The sequence below is a fragment of the Mucor velutinosus genome (genome assembly GCF_035048745.1).
Source record: "Mucor velutinosus strain NIH1002 chromosome Unknown tig00000041, whole genome shotgun sequence".
In the NCBI taxonomy this organism is placed as follows: domain Eukaryota; kingdom Fungi; phylum Mucoromycota; class Mucoromycetes; order Mucorales; family Mucoraceae; genus Mucor; species Mucor velutinosus.
Window position 1 is genome coordinate 3,782,270 of NW_027041905.1, and position 19,549 is coordinate 3,801,818.

The 19,549-nt window shown below is 42.1% G+C and overlaps 6 protein-coding genes across 6 annotated transcripts; all 6 read left to right on the forward strand.

Moving 5' to 3' along the window:
• Positions 1–58: 58 nt before the first annotated feature.
• ATC70_001438 (uncharacterized protein) lies at positions 59–1,138 on the forward strand (the record flags this gene model as incomplete). Its single annotated transcript, XM_064820833.1, has 1 exon — positions 59–1,138. The coding sequence occupies one exon, from the start codon at positions 59–61 to the stop codon at positions 1,136–1,138; it is 1,080 nt and encodes a 359-aa protein (XP_064684753.1).
• A 161-nt stretch (positions 1,139–1,299) lies between these two features.
• Positions 1,300–3,930, forward strand: SMY2_1 (kinesin-like protein; the record flags this gene model as incomplete). The annotated part of the gene is made up of 1 exon (XM_064820834.1): positions 1,300–3,930. The coding sequence occupies one exon, from the start codon at positions 1,300–1,302 to the stop codon at positions 3,928–3,930; it is 2,631 nt and encodes an 876-aa protein (XP_064684754.1).
• A 380-nt stretch (positions 3,931–4,310) lies between these two features.
• On the forward strand, positions 4,311–7,985 carry HYM1 (Hym1p; the record flags this gene model as incomplete). The annotated part of the gene is made up of 3 exons (XM_064820835.1): positions 4,311–5,525; positions 5,599–5,687; positions 6,170–7,985. 3 exons carry the CDS (start codon positions 4,311–4,313, stop codon positions 7,983–7,985), a joined length of 3,120 nt encoding a protein of 1,039 aa, XP_064684755.1.
• A 56-nt stretch (positions 7,986–8,041) lies between these two features.
• POT1_1 (3-ketoacyl-CoA thiolase with broad chain length specificity) lies at positions 8,042–10,420 on the forward strand (the record flags this gene model as incomplete). Its single annotated transcript, XM_064820836.1, has 1 exon — positions 8,042–10,420. The coding sequence occupies one exon, from the start codon at positions 8,042–8,044 to the stop codon at positions 10,418–10,420; it is 2,379 nt and encodes a 792-aa protein (XP_064684756.1).
• A 54-nt stretch (positions 10,421–10,474) lies between these two features.
• Positions 10,475–11,497, forward strand: ATC70_001442 (uncharacterized protein; the record flags this gene model as incomplete). Its single annotated transcript, XM_064820837.1, has 1 exon — positions 10,475–11,497. One exon carries the CDS (start codon positions 10,475–10,477, stop codon positions 11,495–11,497), a length of 1,023 nt encoding a protein of 340 aa, XP_064684757.1.
• Positions 11,498–16,103: 4,606 nt separating this feature from the next.
• On the forward strand, positions 16,104–19,527 carry ATC70_001443 (uncharacterized protein; the record flags this gene model as incomplete). Its single annotated transcript, XM_064820838.1, has 6 exons — positions 16,104–16,377; positions 16,431–17,122; positions 17,173–17,320; positions 17,383–17,445; positions 17,505–18,736; positions 18,790–19,527. 6 exons carry the CDS (start codon positions 16,104–16,106, stop codon positions 19,525–19,527), a joined length of 3,147 nt encoding a protein of 1,048 aa, XP_064684758.1.
• Between the last annotated feature and the right edge of the window lie 22 nt (positions 19,528–19,549).

A 19,549-nucleotide genomic window follows, 5' to 3' on the forward strand; every position in this document is an offset into this window, starting at 1 on the left:
ATTTAAAGCGACTCATTTCGAAAGGGAAGCAAAAAATCATCATCAGAAGCAAGCAATCATGGGCGAATCAAGCAAAAGTGCAAGTATCAATAATCTTATTCCAAGCAACGGGATGCGGTTTATAGCAAGTCCTAGTGATTTCGATGGTCGAGATTCTAATGAGGCTGAACGTTGGCTTATCAAGTTGAACCAGATCCTGAAGGTGAACAAGGTGGAAGATATTGAAACTATCATGGCCATAACTGGAAGTTATCTGAAGGGAAGAGCCTTGGACTGGTGGTATTCTATCCAAGAAGAAGTGAAGTCTTTCCAGCAATTTGAGGATTTGTTCAAGAAGAAATTCATGAAGGTGATCTATGAGAAGGCGTGGAGAGAGTTGAAGGCTGTGCAACAACAGGAGGGTGAAGATGTTGAGGGAATCAGCAATCGGCTCAGGCAATTGTTCAGAGCTGCAGGTGTAACCGACGATGGTACAAAGAAGGCTATTTTTGTGGCATCAGTTCTTCCAAGTATTGGCTATGAAATGGAAAAAGTTTTGGCTACTAGGAAAAAGATTACATTTGAAGATTTGGTGGATGAAGCTGCTGAGCACGAGGCGTTGGTGTTGAAGTATGACAAGAAAAAGGAAGTGGTGATTTACAACAACAATGGTGCACAGAAGAAAGTGGTGTCATTTGAATTGGATAACAACAGCATGATGAACAGCAACAAGGATTATCTCAGTGAGGGGTCCTCTATCAGCTCGGTGTTGTCTGACTTGGTGAATGAGATGAGGGCACTCAAGATCAGTAGTGTGGAACAGAAGGAATTGATTCAGCAACAGCAACACATCATTGCACAACATAACCTGGTCATACAACAACAAGGTGGGGGAGGAAATGGCAATCATTATCAACAACGTAGCAACTTTCAGCAACAGCACCAACCAAGACCATTTAATGATTCATGTTACAACTGTGGCGAGTATGGGCATATTGCTCGAGCGTGTCCAGCTCCACCAAGAAGAAGACAGCAACCAGGTTTCAGTGGTAGTGGCATTGCTGGTCCTAATCAGCTGGGAAGCATCAATCAAATGGACAACAATGAGGGTAACAATGGTAACAAGGAGAATTCGGGAAAAGAGTTGGGCCGTCAGTAGAAGGAGTTGCTGCTGATGTCCATAACAATACAAACAACTCAAATAGTGGGATCAATGTGGTAGAGATCAGGAGGATGGATAATGAAAGAAAACACTTGAAAAAAGACAAAAACAATAGAAAACACAAAAAACAAAAAGACACATCTCTTTCTGCTAATTTTATGGATCATAGAGAAATTGAACTAGATGTGAATGCAGTCAAGAGAGGAAGAGGCGCCATGTCAGATGAGGGTGTTCAAGGTAATCCACGCAAGAGGGGCAAGGATAATGGCGATCCAGGTCCATCAACGCTGGCTCATCGATCTCAACAGCAACAACCATCAGCAGTAGTGACTTCACAGCAACCAACCCACGAGGACAACATAGCATTGAGCAAGGCGATTAAGCGAATTAGGGAGAAGAAGCCATTAAGCTCCAATCGTGTGATGCCACCTGACATTATGAAGCTTTTGAATCAACCCTCGGAATCCGGTGTCAGTATCTTGCAGTACTTGGCCAAGGACAAGAATGCAAGCCGTAGATTGAGAGAGAGCTTAGTAGCTATTCATCGAGCCAAGCCAAGGAATGGTGGAACTACAGTGGTCATCAATGAGTTGACGCAACAACAGGAGGATGGTAGTGATAATGGATCATCTTATTACAGTGACAGTAGTGAGGATTTATCTGATAATGATGGATCGAGAATCGAGAATAGCAGCTACGATTATTCATCTGACGAGGAGGATGACCTGGATACGGTGATTGATTACCCGTTTGATCTCACGAAGCTGATGAGTAGCCAGCCTATGCGCACTATGGTATCCATTAGTAACACCTTGATGATTGCCACTGTTGATACGGGAGCAGCTATATCTGTGATGAGTAGGCGACTCGCTGACACATTGGGTTTGCAGTTGGAAAAGGTGAACAAGCGATTTGCTCTGACTGGGTTCAATGATGCTGTGAGTGAGACATCGTTGGTAGCAAAGAATGTCCCATTGCGTATTGGTGGCAAGCTTAGGAGGGAGCACTTTTGTGTTGACAACTCCATTCGGGACAAGGACGTTTGCCTTCTGGGCAGGACATGGTTTACTAATCATTGTATTAAAATTGATTTAAAGGAAAATTTGATCATAATACCAACAGGTAATGGTACTCGTTTTATTGAAGTGGCATGTATGAAGGATGGTGATGAACTACTACAAGAGGGTCCTGACAATGATAACGTATCTACGGTGCCGGTGTACACAGTATCTCTCAGGATGGATCAAAATCAAGGTGGCTTCTCTGGTGATGGTGTTGACATTACTGGTGGTGGTGATCAATGGAATCAAGGCCTGATGAACTCATACCATGAGGACATCGTGTCTCTGCAGGATAGTGAAGGGGAATCCAGCAAGAAGAATCACGCTACATTGGAGGAGGTGCTTGTGGACGTTCCAGGTGTGGTGCAGGATGTGGTGAGGAGCAACTTGAATACTTTCTATGAGTATGCTGGGCTGGGACGAGTGAACAATGTGTATCACGAAATTATCACTACTTCGGATGAGCCAATCCAATCCAAGCCGTATCGTTTAACCGTTGATGAGGAGGAATGCTTGAAGGAAGAGTTGAAAACATTGTTGGAGCTTGATATCATTCGTCCAAGCTCGGGTAAGTATACTTCGCCGGTGTTCTTTGTGCCCAAGAAGGATGGAAAACTGCGTCTGGTGGTAAATTTTCAGAAATTGAATGCTGTAACTGTCAAGGATGGCTATCCTCTACCCCACATCGATGATATCCTGGATTCTATAGGAGGATATCAATGTTACACAGTCCTAGATGCTGCTTTCGGATTCTGGCAAATACCTCTACATGAAAATTCAATTGAACGCAGTGGATTTGTTACGAAAATGGGTGTTTTTTCCTTCAATGTCATGGCCATGGGCTTGCAAGGAAGTCCAAGCACTTATCAGCGCTGTATGAATAATATTCTGCAGGAGTATTTGGGTGTATTCGTCTATGCCTTCGTCGATGACTATGTGGTGTATAGTCGGAGCCCTTCTGAACATGCGGTGCACTTGCAAAAGATATTTGATGCGTGTAACAAGGCTAATTTGAAGTTGAAGCTCGCCAAGTGTCAATTCAGTCGTGATAAAGTGGTGTATCTGGGTCATGAGGTAGGCAGCGAGGGGTTACAACCAACGGACAGCAATATCAAGAAGATGATGGAGATGCGGGAACCAAGAGACAAGGACGAAGTGAGATCATTCTTGGGCAGTGTTGGATATTATAGGCGATTCATTGACAATTTTGCTGGTAAGGCAGAGCCAATCACCAAGTTATTGAAGAAGGCAAGCAAGTTTGAATGGGGCAAGGCGCAACGGAAGGCATTCAACTACCTGCAAAGCTCGTTAATATCTCCACCGATTTTGTCGTATCCAATCCGTACTCATGTCAAGATCATTACCTGTGATGCTTCGTTGGTGGGGCTCTCCTGCATTTTGAGTCAGTCTCCAGATGGTGGTCAAGAGGATGAAACGGTGATAGCATATGGATCCAAGACTTTGAACAGCACACAGAAGAACTATGCAATCAATCATTTGGAGGCTACAGCAGTGGTGTGGGCGGTAAACCGGTTCAGACATTATCTATCAAGCCGTGAGGATTTTGTGATCAGGACGGATCATGCAGCCTTGGTGTATATCTTCAACAGTGACAAGCCTTCTCCCAAGTTGCAAAGGTGGAAAGCATGCTTGATGGGTTATCGGTACAGAGTTGAATACAGGCCAGGTAGAGAGAATCCAGCAGATACTTTGAGTCGTTTGATTTAAAGATTTGATTCACATAATGGTTGGTTGGGTGGGATGTGACAAAATACAAAAAAAAAGGATACAAAAAAAAAAAGAGAAAAAAACAGACAAAAAAAAAAAGATAAAAAAAAAGAGAAAAAGAACAAAAGAATATAGAAAAAGATATAACAAAGGAAGGGTGGTTGGGATGAAAGAAGAAAAGAGCAAAAAGATACCAAAAAAAAAAGAGAAAAAAAAAAAAAAAAAAAAAAGAAACTATTTATTTATTTACATCTTACATCATACTCACACACACATATACACTTATCTATCTACAACAAACATTACACTACACACTTACTACACTAACTAAAGCAGAACAATCAAGCCATTACAACAACAGCAAGCTCATTATCGTTACCATGGATTATCCAACATACATTGCTATTACAAATCTACTCAGGAACAAGACTTACCCCTTGGATTCTAATGCTAAATTTAACAAGAAGATGGATACAATGGCCAAGAACTATCAAATCATACAAGGAAGGCTCTACAGAAAAAGGAATAGTAAGCACGGAGAGCCATTAGAGGTGCTACACGAGGGTAATATCAAGGAAGTGTTGACGCAAGTACATCAAGAAGGACATTTTGGAGTGAACAATACCTGGTACAAGGCCAAAATTCAGTATTTTGCTCCCAAGTTATTTGCAGCTGTTCAAGACTTAGTGAAGCATTGTGAGGCATGTCAGTTTAGAAAAAAGAAACCAGCAAGGAGAGTCGTTCTTGCCAAGCCGATTACTACGCCAGCAAGACCATTTTATATGATAGGTTGTGATGCAGTGGGCCCTGTGGTGGAATCAAATTCAGGTTGCAAGTACATTTTGGTGGCTATTGATTACCTTACTCGTTGGCCGGTTGCAATGGCGGTGAAAGACATTACAGAGGAGACTACGGCTACATTTCTCTTCGATTGCGTTGTGCAGTTCTATGGTGTTCCACAATTTATTTTAACGGATAGAGGCTCAAATTTCACATCTCGGTTTGTCAAGTCGTTTCTTCAACAAATTCATTGTAGGCATTTGACTACATCTGCGTTCCGTCCTCAAACTAATGGTCTATGCGAGAAGATGAATGGTACATTGGTGCAAGCACTGTCAAAGATCGTGCGTGATGACTGTCCAGATGTCAAAAATTGGGATCAAAAGGTGCCTGCGGTGTTGATGGCGTTGCGTACAATGAAGAGTGAAGGCACAGGCTTTACCCCAGGCAAGTTACTCTTTGGCTATGATATCAGGACTCCAGGGAATTGGTCTGCTCCAAGGATTGACTATGTGGAAGGTGAATACAACGATGAGATTGATAGAAGGGTGGAGGAAATCGATGCTGCTGTCAAGGAATACCGAATCAAAGCAAGAGAAGTCTCCAATGAAGGAAAGAAGCGAATGAAAGCAAGATACGATGACACAGTGAAGTTTCGAAAGCAATACCGAGTTGGGGAACAAGTCCTAATGAAAGATCAATACCCTGAAAACAAGTTTGCGGATAAGTGGATTGGTCCCATGACGGTTGTGCGTATAAATGGCTCTGGTACTTATCACTTGGCTGGTCCTAATTCAAGACGTTTGGATGGTGCTGTAAATGGCGATCAACTGATACCTTTTGCGTCAAGAAAAAGCATGGTCCCTGACGTGCAGACTAAACGATTAGAAGGATTGTTCTCATCATGGTTGGAAAGAAAAGAAGCAAGACGCCCTGAATGAATATCAGCACTTTAAGGAGGGAGGCATGTTACGATGGTAAAAGGATTTTGTGGTGGTGCTGATTTCAAGAAGCGGTATCTGAACTCTGAGCCTATTAGAGTGCTGTTCCTGAACTGGTGTTCAAATCGATTATTCTTACATTTTTTTATTTTGACAAATATACTTGAATCTATACAACACATTGGAAATAAATCGAACTTTCTTACGTTTAAATCTTTTGGGTACATAACTTTATATATACATTTAATCGCTGAGATACTGTCTACATCAAGGTTATTGCAACACATCAGCAACTTAAACAGCTTTAATTACTTGGTTTTGTCTCGGGATCAACTATTACTGCAAGATCTTCCACACATTTCGCTACACATTTCACAAAACCAGCACCGCAGAGTATCATTAGTCGAACAGCGCGCAATATTCATCATTCCTTTTTATACTTTTTCGCAAAATCAGTTTTTCCCATCAACTCTTTAATTACTCATCAAGATTCCCCCAAAACAGAAATCTCGTGTCAGTGCCAAGGCTTCTGAACCTTCTATTGCTTCCCGTACTACAGTTACACCTGCTAAGCAATTAATTTTCATTAATTCTGTGCACAGTAACACTACTTTGTCCTCTGGTTCCACTACTTCGTGTCCAAGTGCCACTGCTTTGCCTAACGTTACCAGTTCTAACCTCACTTCTGTTACTCCTGGTCCTACCCCCACGGTTTCGCAATCGAAACGTCCATTTGTGCCTTCCCCAACTTCCTCTTTCGGTGAAATGCCCCAAAAACGGATTTTGACCAAAAAGGGCGTGATCTCTTCTCCCACGGTTGTCAATGCCAATGTCAATGCTCCCCCTGAGGTGATCCCTGCTTCTCGTATCACTCGAATTCCGATTCCCAAGGGTTCTAAGGTTCCCATTAATGCCGAAAAAGCTTTGCCACAACCAAATGCTGCTATTCCTGCTACTAATACCACTACTGATCCTTTGATCAATACTACTGCTGTCTCTTCTAACACTGCTACTACTACTATTATTGATCTTCCTTCTGATACCTCTACCGTTGCTTCTTCAACTACTTCTCTTGCTGACTGGGCAATCGATTTTCAGGTTCAATTGCGAGCTATGAATACTCGATTTGCTGCTTATGAAAATCGGTTGAATGAAGTTGAACGTCTTACAGCTGAGAATGCTCAGCTGAAATTTGCTCTGTCTGACGCACATCAGTTGATCGCAACACTTCAGGAGGAGGTGAAGCGACTTAACAACGTCTCTGTAGATGCCGTTATGTCTGATGTGTCTGGTGTCTCTGCCTCTGGTATTTCTGGTGATTCTGGTGACTCTAATGACTCTGGTGTATCTGATGGTGCTGCTGGTGCTGCTGCCTCTGGTAACTCTGGTGCTTCTGGTGTCTCTGGTGTCTCTGGTGTCCCTGGTGTCTCTGGTGCTGCATTTGGTGTCTCTTCTGGTTCATTCTTTGCTGGTAACTCTTCTGTTTCCAAGTATGCTTCTCTTCCTGCTACAGCAGCTGCTTCTTCCACTCGTGTTGCCTCCACTACTCCTACTCCTACCTATAACTTTTTGGCAGCTGCTAAAAAAGGTAAGAAAAGCAAGCAAAAATCCAAGTCAAAGCCTTCCCCTCAAAAGGTTGAGGCTGCCGCCCGCTTCTTTTCTGACTATCCTGAGCAATATGAGCAAGGCTATCGATACATCTACTTTCGTAGTCGTCATCGTAAGTCTTACAAGGCTGTTCGTGAACAATTGCATACCTTGAAAGTCCAAAACTGGCGTGTTTTGGATATCCACTACCCTGCTCCCAAGGCTGTTGCCCTTTTGGTTCATCATGAATATGCCAAGGAGCTACTTGATACTCTTGCCAAGGCTAAGGTTCTCCCCATTGATGCTTTTGATCCTCGTGATCCAACAATTCTGGAGGATCCTCGTCTTGTTTCCCTTACTGAAGCTGAGCGTGTGGAGAAGGCTATCCAGGTTCATCAGGGTCGTCTTCTGCGTGGTCTTCAATACTTGTACCAGCATGCTGGTCGTCGTCCTATTTCGATTGCTGTTGCTACTGACTTTTTCCACAAGAAATGGATCTCTAATGATCAATTGCGTGAGTTCAAGTCTAATGGTTCTTTTACGATTAATGGTGTGGTGTCTGGTGATTCTGTTTCTGGTGATTCTGGCTCTGGTTCTGATGGCTCTGGTTCTGGTGGTGACTCTGGTGCTGGTGGTGTCTTTGAGACGGATAATGAGAATGTTACCATGACTGATGCTGCTAATGATACTGGTTCAACTGTTTCTGCTTCCCTTCCTGGTGGTGATAAACCAGAGGCACCTCAGTAATGAGTGACTCTCGCGATATCACTATAACCATCTGGAATGCTAATTGTCTTGATCGCATGACAATTAATACTGTTACCCAATCCCTTCCTTTGTCCTCTCTCATCTTTATAACCGAAACATGGCTTCTTCCTCCTCTCCATCTCCCTACTTCGTGGCAGCAATTCCATACCTATGGTTTGCCTGTCCCCAACATGCGTCGTGGTCAAATGGGAATCTCGTTGCTGGTCAATCCTGATTTTCCTTACCCTGTTACACATATTCCTTCTGTCTCTCCTTATGTAGTATTATCCTGTCAGGTTGCATCCACTTTGATTCACTGTGTCTATTTGCCTCCTACTGCTTCTTTTTCTGACTCTGATGCACTAGCTGTACTCCGTGATCTGCCTCTCCATCCTAGTCCCTCCCAAACAAACACAATCATATGTGGTGATCTCAATGCTCGCCATGCTCGTTTATTGGGTGATACTAAGACTACTACTAGAGGTACTCTTCTATATGAGTGGCTGCTTGATACTGGTCTCTATTGTTGGAATGCTTCTTTTGCTTTTGGTGAGCCTACACTTGTCAAACAACGTCGTCGTCGTATTGTCCATCACGATGATGCGAATGTGTCGTCAAGTGCTAGTGCTTCTGGTGTTGTTGGTGCTCCTGTTGGTGTCCCTGATGGTGCTGCTGCTGGTTCTGGTGTCGTCTCTGGTGTTGTCTCTGGTGGTGGCTCTTTTGATGACTCTGGTGGTAGTGGTGTTCTTGGTGCTTCTGGTGTCTCTGGTCGTGGTCCTGGTATTGGTGTCTCCCTCGATGGTGGTGCTGTGTCTGGTGTTACGGCTGATAATTCTGATCTGCTCTCTGATTCTAGTGATGATAGTGACTGTACGGATGATGGTGAACCTGTGAATGATCCAATGTCATACATCTCCTACGCTGCTGGTAGAATCATTGACTTGTTCATTGGTACCCATGACCTCTTGCATCCTTCCTTGATCGTACACTCTAATATGAGTATCAACTCTGATCATCATCCTGTGTCGCTGTCCTTTGCCTTTGATTCTCCCCCTCCTGTTCGTGTGGATCACCCGCGGTGGATGTGGAATCTATCAAAGTTGGAGGACCCAAGTTGCTCCTATGCTCCTCTGTTTGCAAATCGTATTGCTCCCTTTCACGATGACCTGGTGTCTCTGTTGCCCTCTACTGCCTGTCCTGACTTTGATGCATTAGGTAATACTCTCACTGATTGTATTCATTCGTCCTTGACAGAGTCTGTGGGTCGTCGCTTACCAAAGCCTCCTGGTAATGCTTGGTTTTGGACCTCTGATTTGCAAGCTGCCTTTGACCTTCGTGAGCATCTCCATACCCGCTGGCTTCGTTCTCCTAACCCCTTCGAACAATGTAAACGCTGGGGTGAATATCTTGCTGCTAAGAAGGCATTTCAAAAGGCTATTCGTCGTCGGCGTCGTCAAAGCTGGAAACAGTTTTGTACCAAGATGGCTACACAGCCTTTAGGTGATACTACTGGTACGCTCAAGCGGATTATCCGTGGTCGTAGTCTCAGTGCTCCTTTCTCCCACCCTGAAGGTCCTGTTGCTGCTGCTTCTACTATGGCCCAACACCTTCGTGGTATCTATGCTGGTGATTCCCTGCTTCCAAACCGGCCTAATGCTCCTCCTACTCCTCCTGTGCCTCATTCTGTGGATGAATGTCCGTTTGATGCCGATGATGTTGACTACTACTTAAGAAAGCGTTTGGCCAGGCGGCGTGCTCCTGGTGGGGACCATATCCGTGCGGAAATGCTCCTTCCCATCCGTGAATCTCTGGTGCCTGTACTTTACCTGTTGTTTCAGCTGTGCTGGCGTTGGTCTCGTACTCCTGCTTCTTGGCGATTAGCACAGGTGGTGCCAATTTACAAGAAGGGTGATCCTCTTGATCCTGGTAATCATAGACCCATCTCTTTGACTTCTGTGTTTCGAAAGTTGTTGGAACGATGCCTCTATGATCCTTTGGTGTCTTCTGCTCCTGCGTTGGATGTGGTGCAAGGTGGTTTTCGTGAGCGTCGTGGTGCTCCTGATCAGGCGCTCTGTCTACATGAACTCTGTCTTCACCATACTCTTGATTATGGTTCTCCTCCTGTTTTGGCTTTTCTGGATATCAAATCTGCATACGATACGGTTGACAGAGCTGTCATTTGGCGTGCTCTCGAAACGTATGTATCAGATGCGATGCTTGGTCTCCTTCAGCATTTGTTTGATGAAGTGTCTGTTCAGGTCTTGGTGTCTGGTGCTGTTTCTGATGGTTTCTGGCCTGGTACTGGTGTGTTGCAGGGCTCCATTTTGAGTCCTTTTCTTTACTCCGTGTACATCAACTCTCTGCCTGCGGTGTTGCGTGCTCCATTTAGCCCTCGGGTGGTGGAGCGTCCTCCTCGTTTGTATAACGGTCTTTAGATCAATAGTTTGATGTATGCTGATGATGTGGTGCTAATTGGAACTGCCGAGTCTATGCCTTTGTTACTTGCTCGTGTGGAAGCTCATTCTGTGTCTCTGGGTTTTCGGTGGAACCCTCTGAAATCTGTCGTCCTCAATGCTGGTGTTGGTGGTGGTGCTACTGGTGTCTCTCCTGGTCTTGGTGCTGGTGTTTCTCTGTCTCTCTATGGTCAAGCTATACCTACTGCTCACTCTTTTACCTACCTTGGTTTGCCGTTCAATGTGAAGGGTAGCTTGGACACCGATCTCTTATTGACTAGAAATAGTCAATCAGCGTTAGGTGCTATGCGTGGTTTGCAATCTCTTGGCCTTCATTCTGCTGGTTTCTCCAAGCTCCTATCTGCTAAACTGTATGCGGCCTTTATTCGGCCCAAACTTGAGTTTGGTCTGTCTATTTCCTGGTTCTTGAAACGTCATTTAAAGCTTTTGGAAAAAGCTCAAAATCAGTGTCTTCGTCTGGCCTTTGGTGGCCATCGTACCTCTTCCGTCGTGGTTTTTCGACATTTAACCAATCTTCCAACTATGGAGGAACGTGTTGATATTCTGACTAGTAAAATGCTCTGGCGGGTGCATACGCAATTGCCTGGTGGTACTCTCCTTATGGTTCTGGCTCCCTCTCTTGTGTCCTTCAAGCATCGTTTGAACAAGTTGGCCGTCAAAAATCCAATCTGGAATCCTACTTTTGCTGGTGGTGGTGCTGATAATTCTCTTGCTTTGGATCGTCGTGGTCTTGCTGACAAGATCAAGGTGTATCGTCTTGATTCCCTCCAACGTCGGTTACATCCTGCTCCTCCGGTTTCTCCTCCTGTTCTCCTCTCTGCTTGTCGTCCTTCACTCATGGTTGATCCCATCCTGTATCTTCCAATGTCTGTGTTTGACCGTAGTCGTATTCTCCGTTGGCGCATGGGATGGCTACCTGCTAGGCCAGTTCGATGTCGCTGTGGTGCTCCTCACGCTAGCCGCAACCATCTGCTAGAGTGTCTTGGTGTTGCTTCAAAGCTTTTGTTTACTGATGATCCTCTTGTGTTTAGGATATAGATCATCTCTGAGAGGCAAATGTATTAGGCGTTGTATATTACATAAGAGGATCTGAGAATGAGCAGAGATGCATAGTAGAAGTGAGAGGTCTGTATTCAAGCAGCACGAAGGAACATGAGTGGTGCCATCAAATGGCTAGTCTATATCCTGGTTCCTGGAGAGTGGTAGCCTATGGCCTTTCGTCCCTGGAAGTGGGTTTCAATTCCGACAAATGTTCTTCCGTCAAAGCTATTAGGAAGAACATTCTATCCTAAATCATCTTTGTTGTTTATCCTTGACTGGTGATTCATGAGTTCTTATGCAGCACATTCTCGTTAACTGGTTCAAGGCTTATACAACTATCCCGCATTCAAGATCAAGGTCCTATTGCTGCGGCACTGTCAAATAACTATAAATACCTTTGATATCTACACTAGCTTTTATCCCCATTCAATCTTGGAATAAAATAATAAATATATTCAGTTCTAATTGTATTTACTCTGTCTATATTTCGTTATTTTAAACAGTCATTTCTATACGTCCCTTTTCAAGTGTCTGTAGAAATCCTCTTTATTACTATATTTTTATCTTTCTAAGCTTGGAAACAGCGCCTACTCAATCAAAGTACCCTCTACAACTTTCACTACACATACATCCAACATTCATATAGTAATTTAAAAAGTTTTTGTTAAGCACAAAGAATAAAAGGATTATTATTTGTAGCTTATAAAAAATGTTCAATATTATAAAAACAAGAAAAGACTTATTTGAATAAGATCAGACACAAAAACTAATGATTTATTGATGAAGACAAGAGTTATTCTATTTATACTAAGTTCTGAATGCCAAAGTAGCAATTTATCTTGTACAACGCTTATCACATCTGGTGAACCTCAGTATTTAGATAGCTGAGATGCACTTCACTTATCATAGCTTGTCCATGTTGTTGCACAACACAGACATATCTACCCATCAAGAATACCTTAATCTTTATAGACAGTTGTAGCCCTTCTGGCACAACAGTTTTACTAGCAGCATCTATTCAAAATTAACTATTTTCTAGAATCTCCCTTTTCTCAACAACCACGCTATTTACGCAAATTTCAATTGCACCATCGTTTAGAGGGCAAAAAACTGGTATAGGGACATGCTAGTCTCAATGCTCTAACATCAATATTTAGAAAATCGATTTTCGATCGTCCAAAAGTTGAAAACCTCAAAATTAAAAAACATTTTGTACATCCAGGTCCTCATAGGTAAAAAAAATTAGAATCTCGTCAAAATTAAATATGTTGTAGAATAATGATATTGGAGCAAGTTCTTAGTGGGAACATTATATTGGAAATGCATACTTCATGAGATAATCAACATTGGAGATGCTATTTTTAAGCAGGGGAATATGCATGCTTTAAATTGCAAATCTTATTATTATTGAAAAAAGCAAGCTACAGCTATCTAACCTTGAAAGCAAGATTCTCCATCATGTCAAGTATCTATTGATAACTTGAAACCAGCAGGTTAATATGGCCCTTTTCGTACGCTCCGGTTTTTAAAGTGCTTGGCCAAATTCGTACTTGTGTGGTGTACATATGTGGAAGCTCAACGGAGATTCAATTTCTATTGTTCTGAATGATGATTCATGGGATTCCGAAATCTATCGACCTTAAAATTACGCGTTTCTTGGTAGTAACCATCTCTTCAAACGTATATGAAGCTTGTAGAGAATTCAAAGGAGAACACAATGGTACCCATATCCACTCTCTGGTGTACATTGTTCACCTGATATTTAATGAGATACATCTTGCCATTTTTTGACTGTTTTCAAAAGATTAATCAGTATCTGTCATCAAAACATTTTGTTAAGCATTACTAAACATTGTAAACAAAAAAATTTCCTATCGAATGAGCTATTGCTTGAAGCTCTGGCATAACTTTATCATGAAGTATTGACAATATTGTTCTGGCCAAAAAAAGGTCACCCAATTTTTTTGCTTGCTATCACACGTAGATTTTGAAGAAAAATCCATGATTTTGCATGATACTCTTTTTTTGACCATATCTCGACAAATACTCACTGGATTTGCACAAAACAAAGACCATTCGATAGCTCTATGTTATATCCATTATGATATAAAAGTTTTAAGTACCGGTTGTACGTTCTCTTCATAAATTTGCTCAAAATCATATATTTTATGAGCTACAAGCAGGGGATATTCAACTTTTTTTTTATTTATCTATAATAACCATGCCATCGTATAGAGAATTGAAAAAAAACAGAAGCTACTAAGTTTGAAGCTCTCGTTCACTTAGTAAAATTCAGAGATATGGCCCTTTGAAAATCGGTCATTTGTGTAATGAAATAGCCACTCAAACGCAACTTAATTGAAAACCAAAGTTCATCAAATAGCACTCATTCAAATTCATGCTATTTGGATCTATTAATGAAAGCGCTCAAATGTACATCAAAAAACCATTTAAAAATACTAAAATAAAGATGCATGCTTATATCGCACATCGCGTGAATGAATCACTCCTGATCACAGTGTATTCAATCACACCCATGATGGTCGTAATAAGAGAGATATTATCTTTATCCAAATAGAATCAGACCAATAACAAGCATATTCAAATATGACAACTATGCCCTGCTGCCATAGCTGCACAATATCCCAGATAAAGGATTCCATACTTCAATAACAAACATAACACTTTAAACCATCAAGGTTACATTAAATCGTGCTATGACGATAGCTCACCCAAGCCCCTCAAGGTTACTCAAATCGACCCTTATGGCCAATGCTCTTGCATTGATTACCACTTTAAATCAAACATCAACAACATTTGCCAGATATCGCAATAGCGGAACCTATTGCCCTCTATCATCACTAATCATACAAGCTAGTTGCAAATGTATAAATACTCTTCTTTTTTTAACTCAATTCCAGGATCTTCAGTTCATTTCTCACACAAATAAAATACAGTTGACTTTTATTGTATTTTACCTTTGCTTTATTTTTTTTTGCGAAATCCATTAAACCCGATTTCACTGCAATTTGGAACATTTTCCGTCATTACTCATTGGCATCACTTTCCATAACCTCACATCAAACATGTCCTAGTCAAAAAATGTACCCTCTACAACTTTCACTACACATACATCCAACATTCATATAGTAATTTAAAAAGTTTTACTAGCAGCACCTATTCAAAATGAACCATTTTCTAAAATCTCCCTTTTCTCAACAACCATGCTACCTACGCAAATTTCAATTGCACCATCGTTTAAAGGACAAGGACTGGGTTTAAAATCAACCAAAACTCCGTCACCGAAGTTCGAAATTTTATCCAATGATTTTGCTGCTTATTATCGAAGCTCTGTATCGAATGGTCTTCACAACAAGTTGTATCAGATGAAAGAAAGGAAAATTTATACCTATTTCTATTACGGATACCACTATGAAAGAGTTAGTTTCGGATCAAACAACACGTTAGGTATTATGTGCAAAAGCCTAACAACACAATATGTGCGTTTCAACCAAGAAATTGCGTCCTATGGTCTGTAACGATGCGCTTTTTTCTTCTTCGTTGACTCTTCTGCAATAATATAGTATACATGTGCATGCTTTTTTACATTTGATGCAAGATACACGACAGAATGTGGAATGGATGATTGACATGTTATGTGATCTACGCTTACTCGAGCATGCTAACTATAGAGCTTTTTATATGTTTACTTGACGTTGAAATCACGCACTATTGCGAGCGAGACATCTCATGTTTGATAAGTTTTTGGTCTGCATGCGATATATACATGTAGTGAACTCATTGGATTTAATTCTTCGTATACCTCCACACACATAGACACACTAGCTGTAAAGAAACAGCTAGTGTTGCTCTAAGGCATATTTGCATTTTATTCCGTCTGCATATACATTATTGTCATAAATACGACTGTGAAGATTAAAGCTATAGAGTGTCTTCTATTACTCATATTCAGTAAGATAAGGTAGTTGTCTTTTGTGCCGTTGGTCTTGGCAGAAGACTTTCCACAGCTTTTTGGTAAATATTGGTAACAATAATGCCGGTTCTTTATCGCTGAGCAAAAATAATACTATGATTATTAGAATGAAACCTTACAGAATTCTTAAATCTATTAAAAAACAATGTCAGTATGGTCTCCCCAGACCAGCAGTACAAGTGAACCAAGTCCGCATGTAGAGACCTCAAGTTGTCACTTCTGCTGATAATTGCCATCAAATGTGCAAAAACTTTAGGTATCCTATACAAAAATGCGAAGTGGAGATCGACATGATTGCTGATGTTGTTTGAGATAGTATGGTTGCGCAAATACAAATACTATGTATCATTTTCATTGCAGCCTGCTTTGGAAAACTACTTGTAAAAAAAAAAAAAACTTTCAACTGTAAAGAATAGTAACTGGAATGGAATGCAAAGACAACTATCCGCTGTGAGTCTCTATCTTGTTTTTCATTTGCTCTGATCTGAGAATCAATGCATGGAGAATAGGCAACTCGAAACATCGCGTACAACAGCTCACGCGTTCATTCAAAAAAATGTTAAAGTGAGGAAGTTTGTGTCAAACAAATACATTTGCAACTTGATCCTCATGTCCAACAAACGGCCCAGAGACCAAGCTTCCATTGCCTCGCTGAAGACAATTCTAGGTGATATACCAGTACAGACGATTGAAAATTTATTGCATCGCTCCAACAACGATGTGGAAGTCGCTGTAAACTTGTACTTTACTGAACCGCAGCAAACACCAACACAACCTTCAGTAACAGCAACATCCTCATCAGGAGCAACATTGATAACACCTACAGCTTCATCCATGGATACATCCAACTTAAGGTACTATATTGGAGATATGGTAATCACTGGTGAGTGTTTTCTGTTCTTTTGGACTACGGGCATACTAAACAGCTGGAGTTAGGTTGGTCGTTGGTCAAAGGACGAAGCCCAGTCAATGAAGGTGATTCGATAACGATTGTGAGAGACAGAGTAGGAACAGCGTCCAATGCTAACAGAATTGTTCGATTTGCGCATGATGGAAGAGAAGTTGGACGACTACCGAGAGATGTAGCTAACTATGTATCAGTATTATTGGATCAAGATATTTGTCAGTTTGAGGGAGACGTCGTGTATTGTTCACCTATCCTCAAGATTGGCGAAGACATACTATTGACCATTCGCTGTTATATCACTGCAACGGGTATGCACAGTGCTTCGTTTATATCCAACGGCATACAGCAAGCGAAAAGAAAAGACAAATCAATGCATCGACATGAGATACCCGCAGCAAGAAAGATGGCCTTGCTGCAAATGTTTAGAAATCTCGGATTAAAACCAGTTAGATCAGCAATCCAAAAGATGAATGTGGCAGGCAGTGATGAGCCCTGGGATGCATTGATACAGTCAGTGGCGGCGGCTGATGTTAATGAAACTAAGATTGACCCCTCCTCGCAGGACCAAGCGTTGGAAGGCGATGATGGGGAGGAGAAGAAGGCCATCACCGACGATCAACTGGATACCATCTACGAGAAGGCTCAGATGTTTGATTCTCAAATTAAACCTGCGGATACACCAAGCACAATGGCGCTCGAACTGAAGGAATACCAAAAGAGAGTATGTATACAGCGTACGGTGTAGACAAAATTCTGACGGGACTATTGTAGGCGCTTGCATGGATGTTTAACAAGGAATCCTACGAGCATGATGACGGAGATTTGGATATGCGTGCAATGCATCCACTATGGGAGGAATACACTTTGCCTGGAGATTTCGTTGATGAGCACAGATTCTTTTACTTTAGTCCATACAGTGGTAGGTTGTTTGCTGCGAGGAGCTTTACAAGTTCAATATGCTCAACAATGCAATTGACATAGGCGAGCTTAGTTTAGAGTTTCCTGAATCCAACAAGCAAGAACGAGGTGGTATTTTAGCTGATGGTAGGTTGAATCTCACAATGAAATTTGCTCACCTTACTCAAGGTGTATTCACTGTACAGAAATGGGCCTTGGAAAGACCATTGAGATGCTCAGTTTGATCCACTCCAATCGATACACACCCGACAAATCACAAAAATCCACCATATTTGGCAAAAAGGCACACTCTTCGCCTACAACGCTCATCGTTTGTCCTGTGTCGCTACTAGCTCAATGGCGAGATGAGATTATACGAGGATCTAAACCAAACACGATTACAGTGGAGATATTCTACGGCGATGTGCGCACGGGTACATCTATCAGTCGACTCTGTAATTGGGATGGCACTGCGCCTGATGTCTTGATCACAACATATGGCACCATTGTGTCCGAATGGAACAAAACACAGGAAAAGAAATCGCATGATTCAGTAATTTTCAGTATCTCGTATTGGCGAGTTGTCCTGGATGAAGCACATCAGATCAAAAACAAAGCCACTCGAACATCACAAGCATGCCGCGATATCAGGGCAAAGCGACGCTGGGCACTCACTGGCACACCTATCCAAAACAAGCTGGATGACCTTTTCGCACTTGTGCGATATCTCCATTATGAACCTTGGGCCAACAGCACATTTTGGAAGACATTTATCACAATTCCTTTTGAAAAGCAAGACCCCAGTGCGCTATCCGCTGTACAAACAGTGTTGGAACCTATTGTTCTGCGTCGCACCAAAGCAATGCGTGATCACAAAGGCCAGCCTATGGTGCCGTTGCCTCCAAAAACAATCAACATTGAGTACCTCTCATTCAATGCGCATGAACAAGACATTTATGATGCTATTTACAACGATTCTCACACAAAGTTTTCCTACTATTGTGAAGCGGGTCGAGTGGGGAGCAATTATGCCTCTATTTTCCAGTTATTGACACGATTACGGCAGACCTGTTGTCATCCCTATCTGGCACTACAAAGCAAGGAAGCTGTGCAAGAAGGCATTAGGGCATCTCAAGAAGGCGGAAAAATATCGTTGGAAAGGCTAATCGAAACCAAAAGCAGCGATAGTCTAAGTCAAATGTCATCGCAAGGTAATAGCAATTATGGATTGAACGTGCTACAAAATATGCTGGCCATGGAGCGAAAATCAAATGTATCGTCATCATCCAACGACAATGAATCGTCTGCAGTAGAGACACCGAGCGACGATACGCCCATGTCAGATGAATGTCAAATTTGCTTTGAAACTGTCGACTCCATGATTTGCTTGCCCTGCATGCATTTTGCCTGTAGACCTTGTGTGATGGATTACTTTCAGGTAGATCCTTTTATTGCTTTAGTAGAAACGCCATGCTGATGTACCGCTGATAGAAAAAGGAAGACGAAGGGCTACCGGGCGAATGTCCAGTGTGCAGACATGGTCCTATTCTGCAAAGCCAATTACTAGAATTCGCGCAACAAAAAACTCCTTCGCCAGAGTTTGAAAGCCAAGGCACCGGCGACAACGACATGTCCACACCGCTTGCTTCCAAAAGCACAGTGAAATATGATATACAAAAAGCAGTGGGTGGATACAAGGCGTCGACCAAGATGAGTGCCTTGATTCGACATTTACGACAAAACAAAAAAGAGAATCATAAAACGGTAGTCTTTTCTCAATTCACCAGTTTCCTGGATCTGATAGGCGACTCACTCAATCGAGAAGGCATTCATTTTACACGACTGGATGGATCAATGCCTCAGTCAAAGAGAGAAAAGGTGCTTGCCGACTTTGCGCGAGAAGATGGTCAAGCAGATGTCTTGTTGATTAGCTTGAGAGCGGGTGGCGTGGGGCTAAACTTGACATGTGCCAGTCGAGTAGTAATGATGGATCCCTGGTGGAACTTTGCGATTGAATCCCAAGCCATTGATCGAGTGCATCGTCTGGGTCAATTGAATGAAGTTGTGGTGACTAGATTTGTCATGCGAGACAGTGTGGAAGAACGCATCCTGGAGATTCAAAATCGAAAGCATGTCCTGGTTAATGAATTGTATATGTCAAGAGAGCAAGCCAAGAACAGAAAGCTGGATGATTTGCAAATCCTGTTTAGAAAGAGTGGAAAATTGTAAATATTAAACATGTTCCTCTCTA